This window comes from Rhamphochromis sp. 'chilingali' (genome assembly GCF_963969265.1).
Source record: "Rhamphochromis sp. 'chilingali' genome assembly, chromosome: 5".
In the NCBI taxonomy this organism is placed as follows: domain Eukaryota; kingdom Metazoa; phylum Chordata; class Actinopteri; order Cichliformes; family Cichlidae; genus Rhamphochromis; species Rhamphochromis sp. 'chilingali'.
This window is the reverse complement of record NC_137932.1, coordinates 20,973,918-20,995,797: the sequence shown is the minus strand read 5'-3', so window position 1 is coordinate 20,995,797 and position 21,880 is coordinate 20,973,918. Positions and strand designations below refer to the sequence as shown.

General features: G+C 40.8%; 2 protein-coding genes across 11 annotated transcripts in view; one reads left to right on the top strand and one right to left on the bottom strand.

The window, feature by feature from the left end:
• Positions 1-21,880, top strand: part of LOC308397092 (uncharacterized protein) — a gene marked incomplete at both ends in the record, with an annotated part of 535,410 nt that overhangs the window by 408,893 nt on the left and 104,637 nt on the right. The window lies entirely within an intron of this gene.
• afdna (afadin, adherens junction formation factor a) overlaps positions 1-21,880 on the bottom strand; it is a 123,105-nt gene that overhangs the window by 17,839 nt on the left and 83,386 nt on the right. For all 10 annotated transcript variants that reach the window (XM_080882096.1, XM_080882090.1, XM_080882095.1 and 7 more), the window contains 7 exons: positions 20,127-20,207; positions 5,738-5,803; positions 5,576-5,649; positions 3,284-3,402; positions 1,824-2,024; positions 700-791; positions 304-504 (listed from right to left, as the gene is read on the bottom strand). In XM_080882096.1, the coding sequence (XP_080738222.1) occupies positions 304-504; positions 700-791; positions 1,824-2,024; positions 3,284-3,402; positions 5,576-5,649; positions 5,738-5,803; positions 20,127-20,207 (834 nt within the window). The remainder of the gene's footprint in view (positions 1-303; positions 505-699; positions 792-1,823; positions 2,025-3,283; positions 3,403-5,575; positions 5,650-5,737; positions 5,804-20,126; positions 20,208-21,880) is intronic.

The window sequence follows — 21,880 nt, the reverse complement described above, 5'->3', positions numbered from 1 at the left end:
TGTGACACTTTTTAAGCCTTTGCATATGCAGATATAACCACGGTGACTCATAAGAGATGGAACAAACGATGCTCAAAACTGGGAGGACGAAGATGAGAGGAGCTCACAGCCAGAAAAGGATGGAGAAGGAGATGATGATCGGCTTGTCAACAAGCTGATGGCTTCCAACATTTCTGTGTCACCAAAATGTGATTTGGAAAAACACATTGATGAATAATAAAACTTTACTAATCTTTTTGGGTCTCATAGAGCGTTGTAACGCCCAGAAAAACAGTATCTGAAAAGTATCTCAAGCTTCCGTACCTGCATGCTGTTGTTGTGGATGTTATCGCCCATGGGGAGGCGATCTCTGTCCTCCATACCCTGCCAGTGTGGTGGGGGCCCCTGCTGCCCTGGTCCCACCACCCGATCCTGGCTCTTGGAGGCTGGGATGGTGAAGTACTCCCTGGGATATGTCTGAGTTGGGATGGGGTAGGCCTCTGGGCGGGGAGGAGAGGGCTCATCCTGAGGAACAAAAAACAAGCGTGTGAAAAAAAACAAAATATTTTGAGATGGTTTTCCAGGAATAAACAAGACTAAGCCATAAACCTGATAAATGATTTCTCATGTCTGCTCAACATACCGAGTGTGCTCAAATGTTGTGTCACTCTGCTGTTACATTTCCCATAAGGGTAAGGATTCAGTCTGATGGTTACTTACGTCTGCACACAGGTTCCCGGTGGAGACGGAGGTGATCTTGGTGCCAGGTCCTCCGGGGTACACTGATTTGTTTGCAGGACTCTGGCTCTGATCTGAAGCAGAGGCAGGAGAAACCATTGCTTTAGTGCAGTAACAAAAAAACAAAAAGTCTCACCAATACACAATTACTGAGGAACAGAAGAAGGAAAATGGTTGCTGAAAATATTTTCTTTTCTTCTGAAAATAAATATTTTTCCAGCAGCAGGAAAACTGGCTGCTACTGTGTTTCTAAATCAGGGTGGAGTAGCTACAGAATAACATGAGGGCGGTTTTATTTTTTTTTCCTATTTCCTTTACTGCCCACACCAAACGCTGTTGACCAGCGATGGCTCAATGGATCAATTGTTTTATTTATTCTTTTGCATTATAATTGAACTATGAATGATTTTATGCTCTCCTCTTAATTGATTGAGCCATTTGGTTTCTGTTTCATATTTTAATTTATGGTACTGACCTTTTGCCCTTTAGACTACTTTGTTACAGATATTTTACATGCTGTAAAAGGAAATTCCCAGCTTGTAGCATAAATTACATATAATTTGTTGGGATGTGAAATACCATGAAAGGAAGATTTCAAACATAGTAAAGAACAATGATTTTTTTTAATATACTTCATCTGTTTAAACTGTATTAAAGCTTAAAGTTATGTATTATTAGTGATGTGGCTGCTTTGAGTTACAGGTGGGTGCCGACACTGTGCACTTGGCTTTACCTGCAACAATTCAAGCCAAGTTTTAAATGTGCTATATAAATAAAACTGACTTTATTAGGTATCCATGTACACATGGAAAGTTTGCTATTATTGATAATTTAGCAGCCCAAGCTCTTAACCAAATATGACCATATCCGATTCCAAAACAGACAACACTGTGACAGCAAACATGGCCAACTAAAGGCTTTAAAACAATGCGCGACATCCCAGTGGGTACATCCTTCTTAAATATACAGTCTGTAAACCAAATAAGTAGGAATGGTTTCATTATTTTGTGCAGAACTAAAGTTAAAGTTCACCTTATATTTGTGGCGGAAGAAGAGGAATTATTAAAATGACACTGTAATAAATAATTAATAAGCAGCTTTCTTACTGGCTACGTTGGGGCTGGAGCGATGGTCGGCTCGGTTCTTCAGGAGCCGGTCTTCTCCGCTCATCTTCTTTGGCTCAGGGTAAGAGTCCCAGCCGGGCTGCGGGCTCTCTGGAGAGCCGTTCTGCACCGAGCTGTTGTACAGCTCGAAGCCTTCACTCTTTGGTCGCATTTTCCCGTTCTTCTCACGGCCTCGGTCTGACGCTGGAGGTGAAAGAAGAAACAGGAGCAGAGGAAAACAGTTAAAAAGAAAAAAGTGAATCTTTGTGTTGCTGCAGTTTGTCAGCCTTTGTTCTAGTCGAGCTTGTGTTTGGGCCCAACTGATTTCACCTCTTTGGAGTCGTTTGTTGTCTCAGACCATTTTAAACACACATCAAAGTGCTGATCTCCTGCTGGGGCGTCTGTAATTGTGACTGAAGCTAATTTAAAGGCATTTAAGTGTATTTTAAACATAGGTTCATATAAAATCCATACAGCACAGCTACCAATTTGTTTCTTCTTCTGGCTTCACGCCATCGTTCTGTGAGAATCTACACTCCTGCTCAGCTTGTCCAGTTTCCTGTAACTAAAGACCGTCCTTCGACGTCTGCTTGTTAAACGTCTCTGTCAGCGGTGCAAGAGTCTGCGGTCGAGGGAATTTGGGAGAAACACGCCTTCATCGTCATCGTGGACCACAGACTGGCCCGGCCAGAACGCTTCCTTAATGAACCTGGGGTCACCGCTCAAGCACCGCTCAAGCAGCCAGACAACCCTGTAAACTCTGCCATGCACGTGTGTCTGCACACACACACAGCTGGCTCTGGCCACAAGCTCTCATTATATCCTCCAGTCTGCTAGCAGGATTTTTACTGTGCTGCAGAGGAAGACAACAAGGACACACTGTCTGGACAAGCCTGCTTCTTTTCCATCATCCACAACACCAAATTACTGGCACACCCTTCAGTGGGACCAACAATAGTTCATTCATTACCACTTTTAAATACTTTAGAGAGCCGTGTTTGTGGCTGTTTTTAAATGCCTCTGAGGGTTGTTGATTGAGGTAGAAAAATGGCTTCATTATTTTTAAAACTCCTAATGATTTTATTCATTTGTGTCTTACTACCAATCCTTTAAAAAAAAAAAAAAAAGAGAAGAAAACAACCTTTGTATCTATTAAAAAAAAATAGATACAAATATTACATTTATACCAAAATTAGAGAAAAATCAGCATGCGTGTGGAAAAGGTTGAACCCAAGACAAGTTTTTACATCTATCTGTACAAATAATGGCTGAAATAGTTGAAGACAACTAACCAGAATTCAAAATCAATTCTCAGTTGATTTAATTTGATTAATAAGCCATCAAAGTTATCAATAAGTCACAAAGATTTCCACAAATCATCAGCGCTTCCAAAATTACATCCAGAACCATACACCAGAACTTTTAGTCATGAATAAAATCCTGCTTCTTGTGTGTGCGCTCACCTCTTGCCATCATTGGGCTTGGCTGGTTGAGGAGGGTGGCCAGTCCGTGGTAAATGGCTCCCTGCTTGGCGACTTCCAGAGTGACGACTGAGCCCGTCCTCGTCATCAGCTCTGCCGCCCTGAACAAGAGGGGGGAGCACAAATTACAGAGGGACACACTGAGCCAAGTTTCTTTGCAGCCCCTCCACAGCCCCACTCTCTGGAACAAACTTAGCCCAGTGTGGAGTCGCAGTTGTGGCTGTCTAAGGGTTTCATAATTAAAAAATAGGGTAGAAGAACAACACAACATTTTAGGCAAACAGGAATTTATAATCCGCATCTGTGGCGATCCATACCACAATCAGATGAACTAAGATGTATACATACATTTAAATTTAACTGACTGTTTTTTCATAGACAAACTTCAACTGTGTGACTTGTGATTATGTTTAATTTGGCTTATTTAGTGGCAGTTTATCAGGTGGCCACATGTTTAGGAGCGGCAACCTTGATTACCATTATTAGGTACCTGTAGTTTTGGTTTATGATCACCTTTTATGCTGATCGCTGTCTGTTTTTTGGATTACTTTAAACACTTCAGGGATTTAAAGCATGTCAGACAAGAAGACCTGACCTGTGTCTCTTTTTAGTTTGTTACTGAAGTTGCTATGGTGCGGTTTCCTTGTATCCACGTGATAAATATAATCTGAATGTATTGTACTAACTGGTGTTTTTTTAGCTTCGACATGTTTCTTATGTAAGGCAAAGCGGTTAAGATATGACACATATAGAAAAGAATGTGATTGTATAAGACTGAGACCACAGAGCGATGAGGTACTAACACGGGATGAGGACATGACTGGAAAAAATAAAAAAAAAATCAAAGTACCTTTTTTGGTAAAAGAACGTGTAGACAGACAAGGTTGTATCTAACACCCAGGTGGCGCTACAGAGGTTTATTCTAAGTTATTCTAAATTATAAAATAAAAGTTTTGAGATTTTAATTTTGTACCAATTTTCTTCCAGCTTCATTGTCAATATTGTTTCAAATATTATTAAAGTTTGTTAAAAAGGAGCAAATTCTCACAAGGTGTTTCATGTTTTGCCTGAAAAGTTCCTGAAATGTTGATTGAACTTCACTAAAACACAAATTTCATATCATGTAGACATAATGGTCTTAATAAGCCTATGCACCAGAGCCTCCTGATGCTTGTTGGTCGAGCACATTGTTTTTTGTTCAAATAAAAACATTTTGAGTGGGAAGTCTGGACAGCTCTGCAGCCCCCAGCACTGCTGTGAGTTAATAACGGGAAGAACAACTGCCTTTACTATGAACCAGAGGAGGCAGGGATTATATTTGTCACTACCAGAGACACGCTTCATTCCAACTTTGGCTCCAATGCTGATGTGTCACTCAGACACGCACAGGATGCCTGCTATTATGTGTTACATGTCCCTGTGTATGGAGCTTTAACCTAATCCTATAAATAGTTGTAGGGCAGAAGCTAACTGTTTGACTGGAAGTGATTCTGGGAATGTAACATCAGCCCCTTGGCGCTGAGGGGAAAACAGGCTCCAAATCCATATTTGGAAACATCACAGCTTTACATACACATCTATGTCTGACAGAAAGGGTAAAAATCCCTTAATCTCTACTTGCTGGGAGTTGAGATTACCACGCTATGATACCATGACAAAAACTCGAAATCTAGAAAAATTAGTTAATTGCTTTAGCTGCTATCTGCATGCTAAAGCAATTAACTTAATGATCTGTTAATCCAGTTTGACTCTTTGTCACAATGCAGGTAATAACACTAAAAATCAAGCCTGTGCATGTCAAGCAAGAGGAATAACAGGATTAATCTGAATGGGGCGTTAGCCACCGCGTGCTCTGGTGCTGTTTCCAAAACACACACACGCACACACACACACGCACGCACGCACGCACACACCCTTTTTCTGCTCGAGCTGCATGTTCCAGACGTGCTGGAAAATCCGTGTGTTTACAAGGACCAACGGGATGCAACGACCTCAGGATGTCTTAACCCTGAGGTGAAAAGTAAATTATCATGCTGACGTGCCGCTGAATGTTTTCTGCTCCTAAAATAACATTAAATGTCAGTTTCATCATCTCGTGACCATAAATGCGTCACTACAGCGCGGTAGGTGGTTAAATATATAAAAAGAAAAACACTATTTACACCCTGCTGCTTCTTTGGGGTCAATCATAAAATTGTAATTTGCTCGTGTGTGCTCAGGATTTCCCAAATTATTTCTGTGGATTAAAAAAATGTTGCTGTACAAGTTTCTCACCTCTCTTGCGATAGGCCGACTAGACTCCGCCCATCAACACTCAACAACTGGTCACCTGCCGCCAAACGACCATCCTGTGTAAACACAAACAGACGCACACTCACACATATTGATCACATCCTGATTCTTTCTCCTGTTTTCCGTCGTAGTTTTCATACTGACCATATCAGCTGCTCCGCCTTTGACAACAGACTTGATGTAGATGCCCAGCTTCTCCTGACCAGCACCCTGCAGAGAAAAACCAAACACAGTAAGTATAATGTTCATAAACCTGCGGGTGAAAAAGCGAATGGTTTTCATAAGTGCTTCAGTTTTTATCGAGTAACTCGATTCATTCCTAACACAAAAAGCAGACACATACAATTACCACAATTATTTACTGTAAGTAGGGAAGCACTTTGAATGCTCAAACTGAGTAGAAAGGCCCTATACGAGTACCGGTACATTTATAATTTTCATTTCATCCGATAATGGTTATAAGTTATGACTGGATCGGGTGATCCTGAACTCATTTGAGCTGCTACAGGCTCAGGCTGGGAGAAGATGCATTTAAGTGCCACCACAACATGTTATTAACCTGGGGTCACAGCACATGGCTGCATCTCTCTGAGCCTGATTCCTTTTAAAATAGAGTTTTTCCTTCCCACTGTTACCAAGTGCTTGCTTAATTGTTGGGATTTTCTGTCTAATACTCAGGAGTCCATGCACTGCAACAAAAAACAAAAAAACAAAAAAAAAAAAAAACAACCTTAAGGCAGGGGTCGGCAACCTGCGGCTCTTTAGTCCTTATACTGCGGCTCCGCAGTATGTAGCTGAAGTGTATTTTATTTATGTTAGTTCTTTTTTTAACTTGTAGTTCTAAATTGGAAGATTATTTTGATATTGAAATATAAAAATAAAATTAGATTTTATTATTTTTTCATCGCTCAAAATAAGCGTCACACTCGCAGAAGCCGGTGTAACCGCCGCAACGCCGTGCATATATCAAAACTTTCAGCCCCAGATGGGCCAATTATGGATCTTTGTATCCACATTATGTCAGCAGCTGTTCTCCACCGTGAACTATGTTAAAAACAAACACCGCTCACGCCTCACAGATGACAGCTTACAGTCCTGCGTAAAGATGAAAGTGACTTCGTACAGCCCTGATTTGCAGGCGCTGTGCGCAGAGGTTCAGGAGCAGAAGTCCCATTGTAAACATATCACGGCAGACCCGACGCTGTTTGCATGAACATGCTTTTCACACACAGTTGCTGTACGCATACAGCCGGCTGTAGCTTTGCAGCTCACAGCCCGACACACGCCAACACAACAGCAGAGAGAGCACAGACCTTAAGGCGGCGAGGCGTGATTGCGGGTGCAGCTCAGGTTCGTCCGCTCCCCTGCAGCAGCGCTGCAGACCACGCCCCACCACACACATTAACCAGGCAAAATACATATTTAGGCAGAATTTTGAAAATATCTATCTTTCTTTTTTTTTAGCAGCATAGTGCTTTTTTCCGCCAATTATTTTTTAAAAGCCAGGCCAAGGTTCCAAAAGCCCAAAGGCGATAAAAGGGTGGCGGCTCACGACAGTTGTTGTTTGCTACATGGATCATTTTAGTTCAGCTGGGTGTCTTTCCTTTTGTTATATTTCGTTAAGAGTTCAAAATGTGTTAATTACATAAATAAAATATAATTTTCTCTGTAGCACTTCATGGGTTTCATAAGCAACACACCTTAGTTGTTCACACAAAGCATAAAGGTAAAAAACAATAATTACAGTGTTATCTTCATTTTAGATGTCAAAAAGTATTTGCAGCTCCCGGTGTTTTCTTTTGCATGGAAACCGGGTCCAAGTGGCTCTTTGGGTCTTAAAGGTTGCTGACCCCTGCCTTAAGGTGACTTTTGTTGTAAACTGGAGCTACATAAAGTAAATAAAATTGAAGAAGAAGAAGACAGTTTCATTCTCATGATGAATTCTAGACGATCAGATGCTCCCTTGATGTTGTAGCATGAGGGATAAGAATGCAAACATCTCAAGTGGTTAAAACATTTGCACAGAGCTGTACTTAATCTCATAAGTGTGTCTCCGTCCTGCCTTTTTTCAAACCTGCCTATCTTAGCCAAGAAAGTCAGGGAATTAAAACATCCATCTCAAGAAGGAACTGTTATACAGTCCAATCCTAATGTGTTGAGACAGAAACGGTGACTTGGACCTGGTAGGAGTCCAGGATCAGCAGGTTTTTATTAAACACACATTTAGATCTACAAGTTGATGCTGAACAGAACCAGGCTGGATTGCAAAGCTGTCATTTCCTGAACTATAGCAAGTTCACTCACATGTCAAACTGAAACTCTTCAAGACATTTACTGCAGTCAAACACACTCAAAGGCTTTGCTGTACGCCTGTAATATTTACAGCAAAAACAATCACATCTCTCCACAGGATTCAGCACAGATTAAGTTTGTGTCAAAACATTTTCTTTAAGTCAAATCTTTTCTTTACAAAGCATAGCAACAAAGATTTTTTTTCCAAAACGAAAGAAGGGGGAGGACAAACACGTGCTAGTGTCAATGTGCTCACAAAGCCCAGAGCTCCTGTCGACGCGTTCTGACTGTATGTGTAGTTTTCCTGTGAAGTGGAGAGCGCTGGCTTACTATCAAACTCTATCACACGCTTTCTTTACCATCAACGCATGTTTATCCTTGGAGTTTGTGCAACTGTTGAACCAGAAACCATAAAAATATCTCAGCAGTCTTTCTTTGTAGAGATCGTGCTGTGCAAAGTATGAAACTATTTTCCACCGCCAGCACTTCAGGATTTTCTTAAGTGAGGATAAATTAAGAAATGTTCTCTTTTTCTTTTAAGAAGCAAAGAAAACATATCTGACAATCTTGCTGATAAAAGACTGGAGACAAGTCTTCATACTTTCAAGCCAGTTTAAGAAAATACAGCTTAAAGGCGACCCAAAACATCACAAGAAAGGTTCAAACGCACAACCTCCACATTAAGAATCACAGCATGACTATAAAGTCACTCATAAAACTGTGAAGTGGGTTAAAAAGACTTCTAATTGCTGCCATTTGTCAGACCTGGCAACGTGGCAGTGTGTCTGTGTAAAGCCACGTCTTATGAAAAAAACAAAACAAAAAAAACAAAACAGGGGTTGCACTCAGGTTAACAGCTCTCACTGATAGCAGGTCACTTTTATGAACTGATTCATGAGCTGTGGTTTAGAAGACAAAGACTGCAGAACAAACCACAAACACCTGGAGGAATGGAGACATTTCAACGCTAAAGTTTACCCTAAAATCAAAGGTTAATGTGTTTTCCCTCTGGCCTGTAGTGCTATTCACCCATTTAGGGCTGCACATCACCAGCCCATCTTGGCCTTCGATGAATTAGCACTCAGGTTTGTTGCAGGCTATGGTGACATTATCCTCTGTTGCATGCACAGACACACAAGTACTGATTTTGCTAGACTGCACTAAAGTTGAGGACTGGAGAACCCCGCCATTAATCTCAACATAATTCTGCTCGGTCTTTTCAATTTTAGCTCTTCATAAGCTCAACGGTGCGGCTCTCCACAACAGTCCCAGTTTCTCATGTAGAAACTTAGGATTTTAATGGCCCATCAATGCCGCAAGGAGCGTAAGGAGATGAAATCAAGCCCTCACATCTCTACTGTTGCCATCAGAGAGAAACCAAAGCAGCCACAATGACCGCAAAACTCACAAGTCAGAGAATGAATTTGAAAAATAAAGCAAAAACTAATTTTTGTTTTGCTATTTATCTGGTTTTTCTGAGGTCAGGGCTTTGCACACTGGATAAACAGGCCAGAAAAAAAGGAAATTTAATTAACTCTTTAAGCAGCAAATTGAAAATTTCTTACTTTACCATTGCCTCAATGATTACCATAAGTAGCTCATATTTCCTCAAAATTTAGCAGGTCAACCAGAGCGCCTGTTACTGAGACGTTTGTTGACTATAAATGATTTCCTGCAGAAGGAAACAACTGAGTATGTGGAGACATAAAAAAAAAAAAAAAAAGAAATGTAGCTGCTTTTAAGTAACAAAGGCCTTTGTGTTGCCCCGTCTTCTAAATGAGAGGAATGTATGCCAGAGCTTTCACATATTTTGCCCAAATGTGTGTGGACTGTGGATGAAAGCCTGCTATTGAAGTCTAGAGCTTATGCATGACAATTACTAGTATATTTTAAAAGTGCATAATTTTCCCTATTTTTACTCCAATGACTAGCTCATTTAAATATGCACTTAACATTGAGTGAACATTGTGTTCTTGTTTCTCCAGCGCAGACCCTCAGGCCTTGAAGCCATTTGAGCCACAAGGTTTCAGCTCTCAGTGTGTGTGTGTGTGTGTGTGTGTGTGTGTGTGTGTGTGAGTGAGAGAGAGAGTGAGATAATGAGGCTGCATTCATGCAGGCACGAATTTCCTGTGACTGACATTAAGATGAGAGGAGGACAGTGAATCATTCTGACTGTCTCATGTCTGTTATACATTACAGGCGACATTAAAAGAGCGTCTGTTTCAGACGGAGCCAGGCCCTCATGCACTGATCCAGAATGAGGCCCAGAGACACTTGCGGGAATTCCCTAGATCCCTGGAGGATATCATGGGTTGGTTTTTTTTTTTTTTTTTTAGGAAAGATAAGAGGATCCTACAGCGGGGCTCAGAAGGGCAGCATCGGCATCAGCTCGTGTCTGATGACTCCAACTGACTACAGCAGCACTGTTTGCAATGCCCACCTGCTGCCATACTTAATCGGTCTGGTCCCAGAATATAACCAGTTGGCAACCAGTTAGGTTGAGTCTCCCATTGCAAAGCGAGGTACTTTATTATTATTATTATTATTATTATTATTATTATTATTATTATTATTATTGTTGGCACTTATCTGCAAACCTGTGCGAAGGGGGATTACAGAGGGATTACACGCCAACTCAGACCCTGTTTGTTTGGAGACAGGTGTCCTGGGCCTTGTGACTGAATGTTGCAGCCCAGGGTTGAGTGCACAACACCCGCAAGCTCTAAGTAACCTCTTGGTCACCACAACTACCTACAATCAGTCTCAAAATGTAAAAGACTATAATGAGGATGCCATCATTTTTACTGTAGTGTGACAAACACTAAGTGCTGTCTGCTAGGAAGGCCACTTCCTATGTCATTTTTGTTTTAGTAGGTGGGCCAGTAAGCACTGGATTTCATTTTTTCAAAAATATTATTCTTAATGACAACAGCACACGTTAGCTAAGACCCTTCCATTAGCAATCACCTTTTGTTTTACTTATTTGGTGCTTGGCTTGAGCAGCAGCCTCCTGCTCCACGCTTCTGGTTCCCTTTTACATGACTACTAATAAAATCTATTAAATAAACGACTCAGTCTAAACCGCTTTCCTTGTGGTTGGTTACCTTTTTGCCTCTGAACCTAGTGAGCTGGGATGTAACAGAGTTTTATCGTGCTGTGAAGGCCTCAGACTGGAGAGGCAGGTAAAGGGTGCATACTTTGCATTTTTGGGTGGAAACCAACTCGAGTGAGTCAATAGAAACACAAACAGCAGCTAATTAACTGAGATGTTTTTTCCTTTTATGCTTCAGTGTGCTGGAAAACCTGGGAGGAGCTGGAAGTGCTGAAACCTGAAACCTCATCTCTAACCGTTTCAGCCTGGCCTCTAGTGTAGCTATAGAGCGCTAGACATCAGATAATACGACACATTAGAAAAGAAATTGCACCGCGGCAAAAAAATATAAAAGAGATTGATGTTATCCAGGTGGATTCTTTTGTATAAATAAATGAGCACTAGCTGATGAGCTTAAATCCTAATAAGAAGCTAAAAGGCAAACAAAACTCTGTTAAACGTACTGATTACAAATACGAGTCACGGTCTCTCTGTTGTGTAAACAGAGAAGACGAGCAGGCCAACTGCAAATTCACAGGCAGGTTGAAACATGCACAAGCAAATGCAAACAGCAAGTTTGTTGCAACAATTAAGCTATAAATTGTTAATTTTGAGGTGTGTTGCTTGTCACAAGCATTGGCAACAAATCAACACAAATTTAGATGCATAAGAATAACTGAAATATCTGAAGACCCTTTATTTATTTAGTCCTGTAACGAACCCTCGCACACCAAATAAAGCGCACCTTTAAGACATCACACCTCTATTAGAGTGAAACAACCCGAAGAAGTCTGCTCTTAAATATACTTCCAAATTCAACCTTTATGGAAAATCCAGCTTTTAATATTCAGCCAACTCCAAATCCTGTTGCTATGCGTCACACTTCTCAGTGTAACCTACAATGAATCAATGTAATCCTGTCAGGTGCTCTTGTCTTACAAGTTCTAGCCACACAACAAACATGAGCTTGAACATCAGTGCCCCGAGGGTGGCCTTGCTGGCTCCACACTCAAAATCTCTCTGAACTCACACCTGTTAAAGAAGAAAAGCCCGTCCTCGACTCGTACAAAGAACACCAAGTATCAAAAGCTCTCCTCTGCCCACAATTTCATTCTTCCTGGGTGTCTAACGTGAGCTGATAACCCACTAAAAACAAAGCGTTGTCTGTTATAGAGGTAGGACTGCTGTGATATATAACAATTTCTACAGCTCATAAATGAGGTGTATTGCGCATCTGGTAAATGCAATGTAATCAAATTTCCTCCTTTAATTATTTCTGCAATGAAGGTAACGGCTTTACCCAAAAATAAGGTTTTAAAAGGCTTTTGCTTCTTTCTTTGAAAGTTATCCTTCTACACCAACTTTCCTGCTGCCGAGTCCTCCAATAGATTTCTAGTCTACTCTTTAGGCACCATGTTTCTCACTTATGTCTCTGGTAATAATCGCTCCTCTTGAAGAGAGGAAAATAAATACGACTCAAAGTGATGTGACATTTTTCTCCTCAGCCATTCTGTGGCTGACTCACACTGAGAAACACACGAGTCACGTACGTCTGATACACATCTGACACAAACTGCTGCTAATGCAGGCTGGCGGTATACCAAAATTACAGCTTACAGTTTGAAAGCATGTCAACCTTTCCGCAGCTTGACTGAGGTTATAAACCACTTATCCACGAGAGGAATTTATGCTCAGCTCACCCTCGCAGGTATGCTTTATCATTTTTAGGTGATTAAGTCTCTTCTCTTGCCTTCCCTGGGCAGGTACAGACTGTCCACTTGTTTGTTCCCAATTCTCTGATTTAAATTTTGTTGCGCCTGTTGCTACAGAGACATTTCTAAACCTTTGCGATTGTTGAATAAATACAAAAATGCTGACTTCAACAGGTTTATAGTAGGTAACCCACAAGCCAAGATGATGGCTGATCTCTTACCCCTGTATTAAACAGAGACCGTGATGGAAGATGGGAAAGTAGTGAAATAGAAGGTCAAATGTGCAGGTCAGAGCACCCTGGTAACTCAAAAACTGTTCAAGTATTTTGTTCTGTCCATCTCAGATTATCCTAAGTATATCTACGAAGTTCAGGGTCTCAAATAATGGTGAGATGCATATATTTCAGCTCCAGAAAAGTATTTTATTGCTGCTGGTAGTAGGGTGTGCTTTTTGGTGCGGAATGGACAAAATCAGACAATGACTGCAAATTGTATCAACTAGTGCCTGTACCTAGCATTGTAAACTGCAAAACTCAGAAATTTTAAAAAAAAAGAAGAAAAGAAAAAAGAACAAGTCCTGGACTGATCAGCTGACAGATAGAAAGATGGGTGGATTGACTGACTGATTCACTGACAGATATATGGATGGAGGGATCAGCTAGCAGACGGGTGGATGGACGAACGGACTGGCTGACAGACAGATGGATGGAAAGATAAATGGATGAATCGGCTGACAGATAGAAAGATGATTGACAGGAGGATGCATGGATGGCCCGGCTGTTAGACTGATGGACGGAAAGACATAAATGGATGGATCAGCTGAAGGATGGATGAACTATTTTCCAGTGATTTTGCAGAAGGATAAAAATGGAGTTTGGGGCTTGAATACATCACGTGGTAAATGCAGAAGCTGTAGTAACCAAACTAAAGATTTACCAAAAAAATATTTCATTTTATTTATGTATTTATTTTTTGTTTTTAATCCAACAGACCACATACGGCACTAGAAATAAATGCAATTCAAATTTTTAAAAAAGCAAAATGCTGAAATAAGACCAAAACTACAAAAATGTAAACAAAATAAGCAAAAGACAAACAATGAAAAAGCCCTAGCCTTTTACAAGCATGCCTCAGTTTTTCCCCACACAGATGTGCCAAAATGTGACTACATAGATTTCATAACGAGCGCCAAGGTGAACAAACGCTCTCCTTCCACACCTCGTAAACACCTCCTGCCCAACAGGAAAGCGAATGCATGTGTGTGTGCGTGCGGTACATCCTTTCATTGTTCCAGCCCTTAGTGGGACGCTCTCATGCTATTGTTACACTTCCAATACGCTTCTATCAGCTAACAAACAAACACACACAACTAAAGCTTCAAACACTGCAGAAACAGATTCAATCCTCCTCCTTTTCAGTTTATAGCTCATTTCTCAAGCCGCATAACTCTGGTTTGAGTGCCAAACTTTTAACTGTTTAAACCTCTATTCCCTGTCTGTCTGCAAGTGCACACAAAAAGCAAAACATTTGAAAGAAAGAAATATATAAATTAGTTTCCTAGTAATGTAGGGATAACAACGTATCATCGGCATGAGCTTAAATCTTAGTTTTTAATGTTAGTCTCACACGTCTCCACAATGTATATTTCAACTTTCCATCCAAAATACCACACATTTTTTTTGAATCACACCTCTGGTTTTGAGCCCCAATGTTAACTGTGTGAGTGTCTGAACTTTTAGACCGAAGTGTAACAGCTGCAGGCTCCGCCCCTTTCAGAAGAAGGTATGAGTGACGGCCAGAAGTTGCCAATGAGAGCACAGTAGCTCACCTGCTGCCAAAACAGACCTGAACGAGACACTTTCTGGCTTTTAACTTTTCAGATTTCTTGTAAAATTGTAATAATAGAGTTCATCAGAGAACATCGTGGTTCCAAAGGTCAGCGGTGCAGGGCAGCTGCTTGGTAAACGGTCCGAGTGTGTTAGCTGTTTTGATGGTAGTTAAGGGCCTGCATTGACAAAATAATTCGGTCATTCAGTTATCTGAAAACAGGACATTTTAAATTAACTCGGACCGAACCACAAAACCCCTGAAGAGGACTGTGAACAAATTCTATAACCTCCACCATTTAATCATTTTTAATATACATATTTAATTATTGAAAATTGAGACATTTCCTCATAAGCGTTAACCAAGCTCAACTTTAACAGTTGATGGGATGTATCAACCAAAGCAGTATAAATGACCAGAATTTTTGACTAGAGATTGGAAAAGCTCTCCTTTATCAAACACTGTCCTGTCTCTGGGAATCCTCAATTACGACACAACACAAACATTATCTGGTGTTTTTAAATCTGTACAGAGAGGATGTTCTGTTCCTTTCTTTCGCTGATAAAGGAGTAAACACACCAACGGACAACAAGAGGAGGGCGAAGACGAGGAGGGGAGCGAGTGTTTCCTCAACTGCAGCTGGGAGCTGCCCGGAGGGAAGACAAACACAATACAATAAAACACACGTGTGTGGGTTTGACTGATGTAGTATTTTTAAGGATGCTAATCTGCTCTCCACACGTTTGTTCCACAGAGACAAAGGGCTCCAACAAAATGACCAACATGTAAAGGTTGAGAGTTCAAACAGAGCAATCACTGATTCGACATACAGATTTTATGAGCTAATATTCCCATTTTACACCAGAATTCTTATCTAGCATTTAAACTGCGCTGAACTGTCAGACCCCCTCCCCACCACACAAAAAAGAAATTCTTCAAGTCTAATAAAATATTTTAAAATTTATGGAGATTTCTGCAAAATCTGATTAAGGAGTCTTCTTTTAGAATCTACATTTTAAATCAGGCCACAAATTTAAATCTGGCTGAAGAGCACTTTACCCTTTTCTTTTTCCCTTCTATTAAAAACACCAGGGGTTTTTGTTTAACCAGTGACAGAACGGCACTGACAGCAAACTGCCAAGAGTGATGGACCAGCAGGCCATTGCACTCGATAAATCCAGGAATATTCAACCAGCTGCTTCACAAGCATGTGCTTCTAAATAAACACTAAATACTCATGGACTACTCGTGTCCATCTAAAAGATTGTTACCAGCACAAAAGGAAAAAGGAAACTTCCTCCCTCACGTACATTATGATGGTATTTAATTTACTGAAGTACACCTATTATTTTTTTGTATATCAAACAGTGAGATTTGAGCCAGGAAAAACCCCAGTAAGGTCAACATTTTAGCAGAGCGAGTCTATCGTACATGAAACGCAACAGTCTTAATCGGGTTTACATGGATGCAAACTTACAGACCACCTTTCAAATCTTTTTTTTTAAATTTATAATAACATCAAAGAGAGCAGACAGAAACAGTCTCTTTGCCTTTAAAAAACACAAATGACATAAAAAGAGCAGTTACCTGGTCTTTCCTGCCCACCACAGAAAACCACATGTTGCAGCTGCTTGTTATCCAGACCAGTTCACACTGAGGACATCCACAGCGGAGGACACACACACCCGCACCAACTGCACACACCTGTTTTTTCCTTTTCTTTCCTTCCTTCCTTCTTTTTTTTTTTTTTTTTTTTTTAAATCCCAGAGAACGAATCAACCTGCTAACATGAACCGACAAGTCTAAAACCTCCCAGCAATTACACAGACTGAGCGTAATCCATTGAGCTGAACTTTTAAAAATCACTGTTTACGGACAGAAATGCGGGATAAAAAAGTTCCTGTATGTAAAGCAAAGACGTGCAGGAATCTTTCCGCTCTTCATTCTCAAAGGTTTGACCGGGAAAAAGAATAAATCTTAATATAGAAAAAGTATTATAATAAAAAATTTTAAAAGTTGCCCAACAGTCCAGTGTGTGTTGCAGTAAATTCCTCAAATGTTCCCAAGAGCTCCCAAATTCCTCCACGGCGTCCTAATTGCAGAGTGTTTGTTAAGAAACAGCAAATTCAGACAGCGGTCCAGAGGTGAAGTGTCGGCTGGGACGCCAGCTGGTCGGACTGAGGTGGAGCGCTGCTTCAGCTCCACCAGGCAAATACCACACACGCGCACACAGACACACACTCTGAGTTATATAATAGGACAAAGCTCAGCCCAGTTTACAGAGAATTTAGGCATCTGTTTGACAAAATTCACTCTACCTGCCTTTCCCATCCCACATACACACATCTCTGCCACTCTCTCAAACATCCACACAGCTCTGAAAATAAACAGAGCAAGGAGGTTTCCTCAGCACATCCTTCCTTCCCACTCTTCCCATCCACACACACAGAGTCAGACTGCACACACACAGGAAAGCTCTCGCCTTAAGCAGGAAACTTGCTCCAATCAAAAGAAAGAAAGAAAATCATTATGTTTTGTACATAGAGCAAACCGTAGTAGTCTTATCTACTCATATCCTCTTGCATGGATGTATACTGGTTTGATACTGCTGTTCTGTACAAGATAAGCTACAGTACAACGAGGAACCCAGTTAGGGGGAAATCTTGGTGATGGAACGGCCTTAATGTAGAATTATGTAACTGTCTGGCCTGAAAGTGAAGGGTTGCCCCTGAAGGAAACTTGTTAGTCAAACTGGACACCCAACTGTGTCTCACTTCTCTTTGCCATTTCAAATTATAATCAAAACCATGTCGGACACTGTTGGGGGCTCTGAGGTACATGCTGTGCATCGGTTCATGTTTGGCTTGCAGCTCAAAAAAAGTCAGAAAACTTTTTAAATTCAAGAAAGCGAGCCAGTGAGTTGATTTCTTACTAACATTAGGAAAGATACAGGGTAGCGAAGCCTTTTCTTGTTGCTATGAAACACTCAGGATGAGTCGCCTGATGATGGCTGTGACATTTAAGATTAGAGGGAACCAGTGGAGACGAGACTGGACTGGAAGATGATGTCAGTTGAATATACTCCACGTTTCACATTACAGCCTCCCTGTGATGTGCGGTGAGCTTATATAAACTATTTTGGAAGCAGACTTAACATTTTAATTGTTTTCAACTTCAAGTTGTGCAACTGTGTTTTTCCTGGACTTGAATGAAATGTTTTGCGTTTCGAAGTGTTTTTGTTTAAATTTTCAGTTCATCTGAAGTAGCTCGGTGTCACAGTCATTACATTTTACTAAACAGCAGCCTCTGCGGCTGCAGTTCCTCCAGTGTTAATGTAAATGTGTCATGTTAAAATACTACGCCTCAGAGCTGAAATTAACATGTTTACAACCATCAAATAATGAATTGTGACAGTCTGTCCAATTTGGTGGCCCACTGTGTGGATCAACAGTCCAAAAAAGTTTAGCATTTTCTGTTAATTGGCACTAACAAGCAATCTACACAATCAGTATCTGGACATTAGCAACAAGGTGACAGTGGCCAAAATGAGTAACTCAAAACTTGGAGCCAAAGCAACATGTTTATTACATCCATACTGAGCAGGTATCCAAGCCACATTCATTTTCTCTACCAAAATGAAGCTCTGCATTTTCTTGGACGGCGTTCCAGGTACAGTTAGGTCCATAATTTGTTAGACATCAACATATACTTTGTAGTTTTTTTCCTCTTTGCAAAACTAGAAATCAAAACAATCAATATGTGATAAAAATAAGTATAAGGATAGTTTTTAAACAGTTGGATGAAAACCCTTTGTCTCAGTGGCTGAAGTCTAGAGCCCATGAACATCACCAAAAGCTGTGTTTCGCCTCTTGATATCTTCTGCCAGTGAAACAGATGTACTGTTGGGTTGAAATCAGGTACCTGCCTTTGCTTAAGAAAACTGGCTTGTGTTGGTTCAACAGTGTGCTTTGGGCCGTTATCATTTTGAATTGTGAAGCTCAATCTGATCATTTTGGGAAAGTAGTCCTATACACTTCAATTCATCTTGCTGCTTCTATCAGTAGTTATGTTTTCAATAAACATCAGTGACCCTGTAGTTTTTCAGGTCTTTTGGTGTTGCTGAGCTGGTCGCTGCAATCCTTCAAACAATAAACCAGTTTGCTGATTGTTTGGCCACTCCTGATGTTTTTGCCAACTCTCTGAAAGCTTTATTTTGGTTTAAGTCTTGTGACACACTGGCATCTCATTGGTCCTTATCTAAAAAAAAATACAATTAAAGGCTGTAAAATACTAACTCAACACTTGGATTCAACTTCAGATTTTATGCCTGCGCCGTTTGTTGTAAAATAATGAGGGAACCAGCCTCACCTGCACATGAAACTGCTTATCAGTCTGCAGCAGCAACCTTCGGACCTTCTTTTACACTTCGGAAGTTTCTGATTCGTGCTTTCCCTAAAGCAGTTTGCATGCAATCCAACGACAAAAATGAAATGACTTGACAGCTACAAAACAAAACCTCTCCATATGAAGTCCTGGTTATCTAATCCTATCATTGCCTCATGAAAAACAACTATACGATGCAACGTCAAAACTCCTGCCCCACACTCTGTTTACCTGACTGACTTGAGCATGTCAGGTGATTTACACACACCGATTTACAACAATTGCTCGCACTTTATGACTGCGTGAGAGATTTACAGCAGGGCAAACTCACAAAGCACAAAATTAACACGGATTAATGTTACTTTATTTTAAAGTGTTTTGTAAGCTTGGAATTAGCTTGGAAATTGGAATTTCTTTATGGCTGTGACATGGTCAATCGTCCAATCACTTTTGGTCTTGTGAAAATGGGGAACAAGGTGTGAAAATAGCTTTAATTCCTAAACAGTTGATGCAAAATTTTTGTCAGGCCACTTGAATTAAAGCTTAAGGTCCGAACTTCAAACTGTTTCATTTCAAATCCACTGAGGTGGTGTATGGATGCAACAAATTAAGGACCTGGATATTCACATATGCCCAAGTGTGTAAACCTCCTGTTCATGTATCTTTTGTTGGATTATTACATTAATACTTTTATGTGTATGTAAGCCAGAATTGCATCTTACACGGACATCTGCAGACTTTTGTACTTTGGTCCACACATCAGAGGTGCGGTAACACAAACACACGGACAGACAATGATCTACAGTTAAATTAGCCCCACCGCACAGCCCCACATCCCCTCCCTTAAATCAGCAAACTGCACAGAGCACGTTTTTGTCCGGGGCTTATCCAGAAGTTTCTTTGTAGTGTTGCTGTTTAGTCTCTGTGCTGCTGTCAGACTCAACAGTGAAAGGAGTCTATTTTAAACAGCAGCCTGTTCTGTCAGCAGTGTGTCGCTCAGCCTCACACACACACCATCTCTACAGCCACGATAAAAACATCCAAGTTATTTTGGGGTTTCCTGTCAAATGCATGCCAGTCGTTTACTTTTCAGTGTTAGATTTCATTTTTAGGAAAAGTTTCCTGCAAAATTTTAAAAAATAAATAAACCCCAACAAACTGAAAACATCTCAGAGCTGCCAAAGTTTGACTTTCACTCTTTAACAAACTTCCAGGTGACATTTCCTACCTTGGCGGCCACGATGCTGAGGCCCATGCCGTTGTGCTTCTTCAGGGTTACTGTGACAACCTCCGGCTCTTTCCTCATTGGCTGAAAAGAGAGATGGACAGGAAGGACAAACTGTAAGCGAGGATGTAACCTCTCACTGTGAGCGAATGCGTGGAAAAAGGCCTGAGGAAAGCTCAACTCTCCTTTAGCGTGTTCCCTTCGTCTGAAACATGTAGGAGAATAGTGAGAGAATGCAGAGTTAAAAAAAAAGAAGAAGAAGAAAAAAGAGGGAGGGATGAGAAAAGGGAGGGAAGGCTTGAAGGAGGGATAAAGGGGAAAAGGGGAAGACCGCAGAGGAACCTGTGGTCGCTGGAACCAAGTCAAGAATGAAAACCACTTCATGGCTGAGCAGGGCTGGGTGACTGGGTGGGGAAAGATGGAGAAACAAAGAAAGAGAGAGCTACCGAGGTTTCCCACATGATGAAAAAATATTCTGACAAAGGATACTCCAAAAGCTCATGTCACACTCATAAAAAAAAAAATGCTTGCATCGTATTGTCTATTTTTGTTTGGTGTTGTTGTCCTGCATGTCGCTGACTAGCGCTTCAAACTGCAGCAACACCCAGAAGCAAACAAAACAACAACCACAAGTCAAGAGGACAACTCGTACACTAAAATTACAGCTGCATACCCACTCAATCAGGCTGAATTCTATTAGAAAACAGATTCAACTTTCTGCTTGAAGTTTATAAAGAGAAACATTTCAGATCTGAGGTACAACCTGACCAAGAACACCCGAAACAAACAAACAAAAAATGAAAAACCCTCTTCGGCTTCATTGACGAGACGTGGCCCTACATCAGTGATCAGTGTGTGGAGAAGGTTCCAAATTCCTGGGTACTTTCTGAACACCTGAGCTGCCAATGGTTATTAAAAAGGTACAGAGACTACCTCACTTCCTGAGACTGCTGAGGAGGAAGAAACAGAGCCACGGCTCAGGAGATCGCTGGCTGAGCTCGGTCCTCCATACAGGACCTGTAAACCTCCCTCCTCCTTCTTCAGCAGACATATTTGAAGGACCCTCACATCCTGGCCTTCATCTGTTTAACTTGTTGCTCTCTGGCAAATCAAGGACACAGACCCAGGAAGGGCTTCTTTCCAAACCTCAACACCTCTTCTCTGAATGTACCAAGTACACCCGAGTTATTCGATTATTAGATTATTGGTAAATCACTGTGTAATATTTGGGATACTCTCACCATTTGTTACCCGACTACCTAACCTTATTAAACATTAGTACTTTTTATATACTTTAGTATTAGGGCTGGGTATCGTCACTGATTTCTAGAATCGATTCAATTCCGATTCACAAGGTCCCGAATCGATTCGATCCACGATTCGATTTAATTCGATTCGATTCGAATCTGGGAAATTTTGACAGTCAGAAATATTATAATTAAGATCAGTACATTTACATATTTTTGTATCTATTAAAAGGAAGCTGACACACGCAAGACTTTATCCAAGGTGTGAGCATCACAGCAGAGGCCTTTGTGTCAAAGTAGCTGAAGATAAAACACAGAAAAACATGAAGGTGATTTTTCCTGGCCTGGGATTTTATAAAAATAATCTGCAGTACATCAAAAACGAAAGAAAACCATTAATCAACACATGAACATTACCTCTGAAGTTACAGCGGTTTTATTAGAGACACGGCTAAGCGTTTTGCATTTTGCTTAATTTTAAAAAGTTTAAATTTGTTCAATATTGAACGG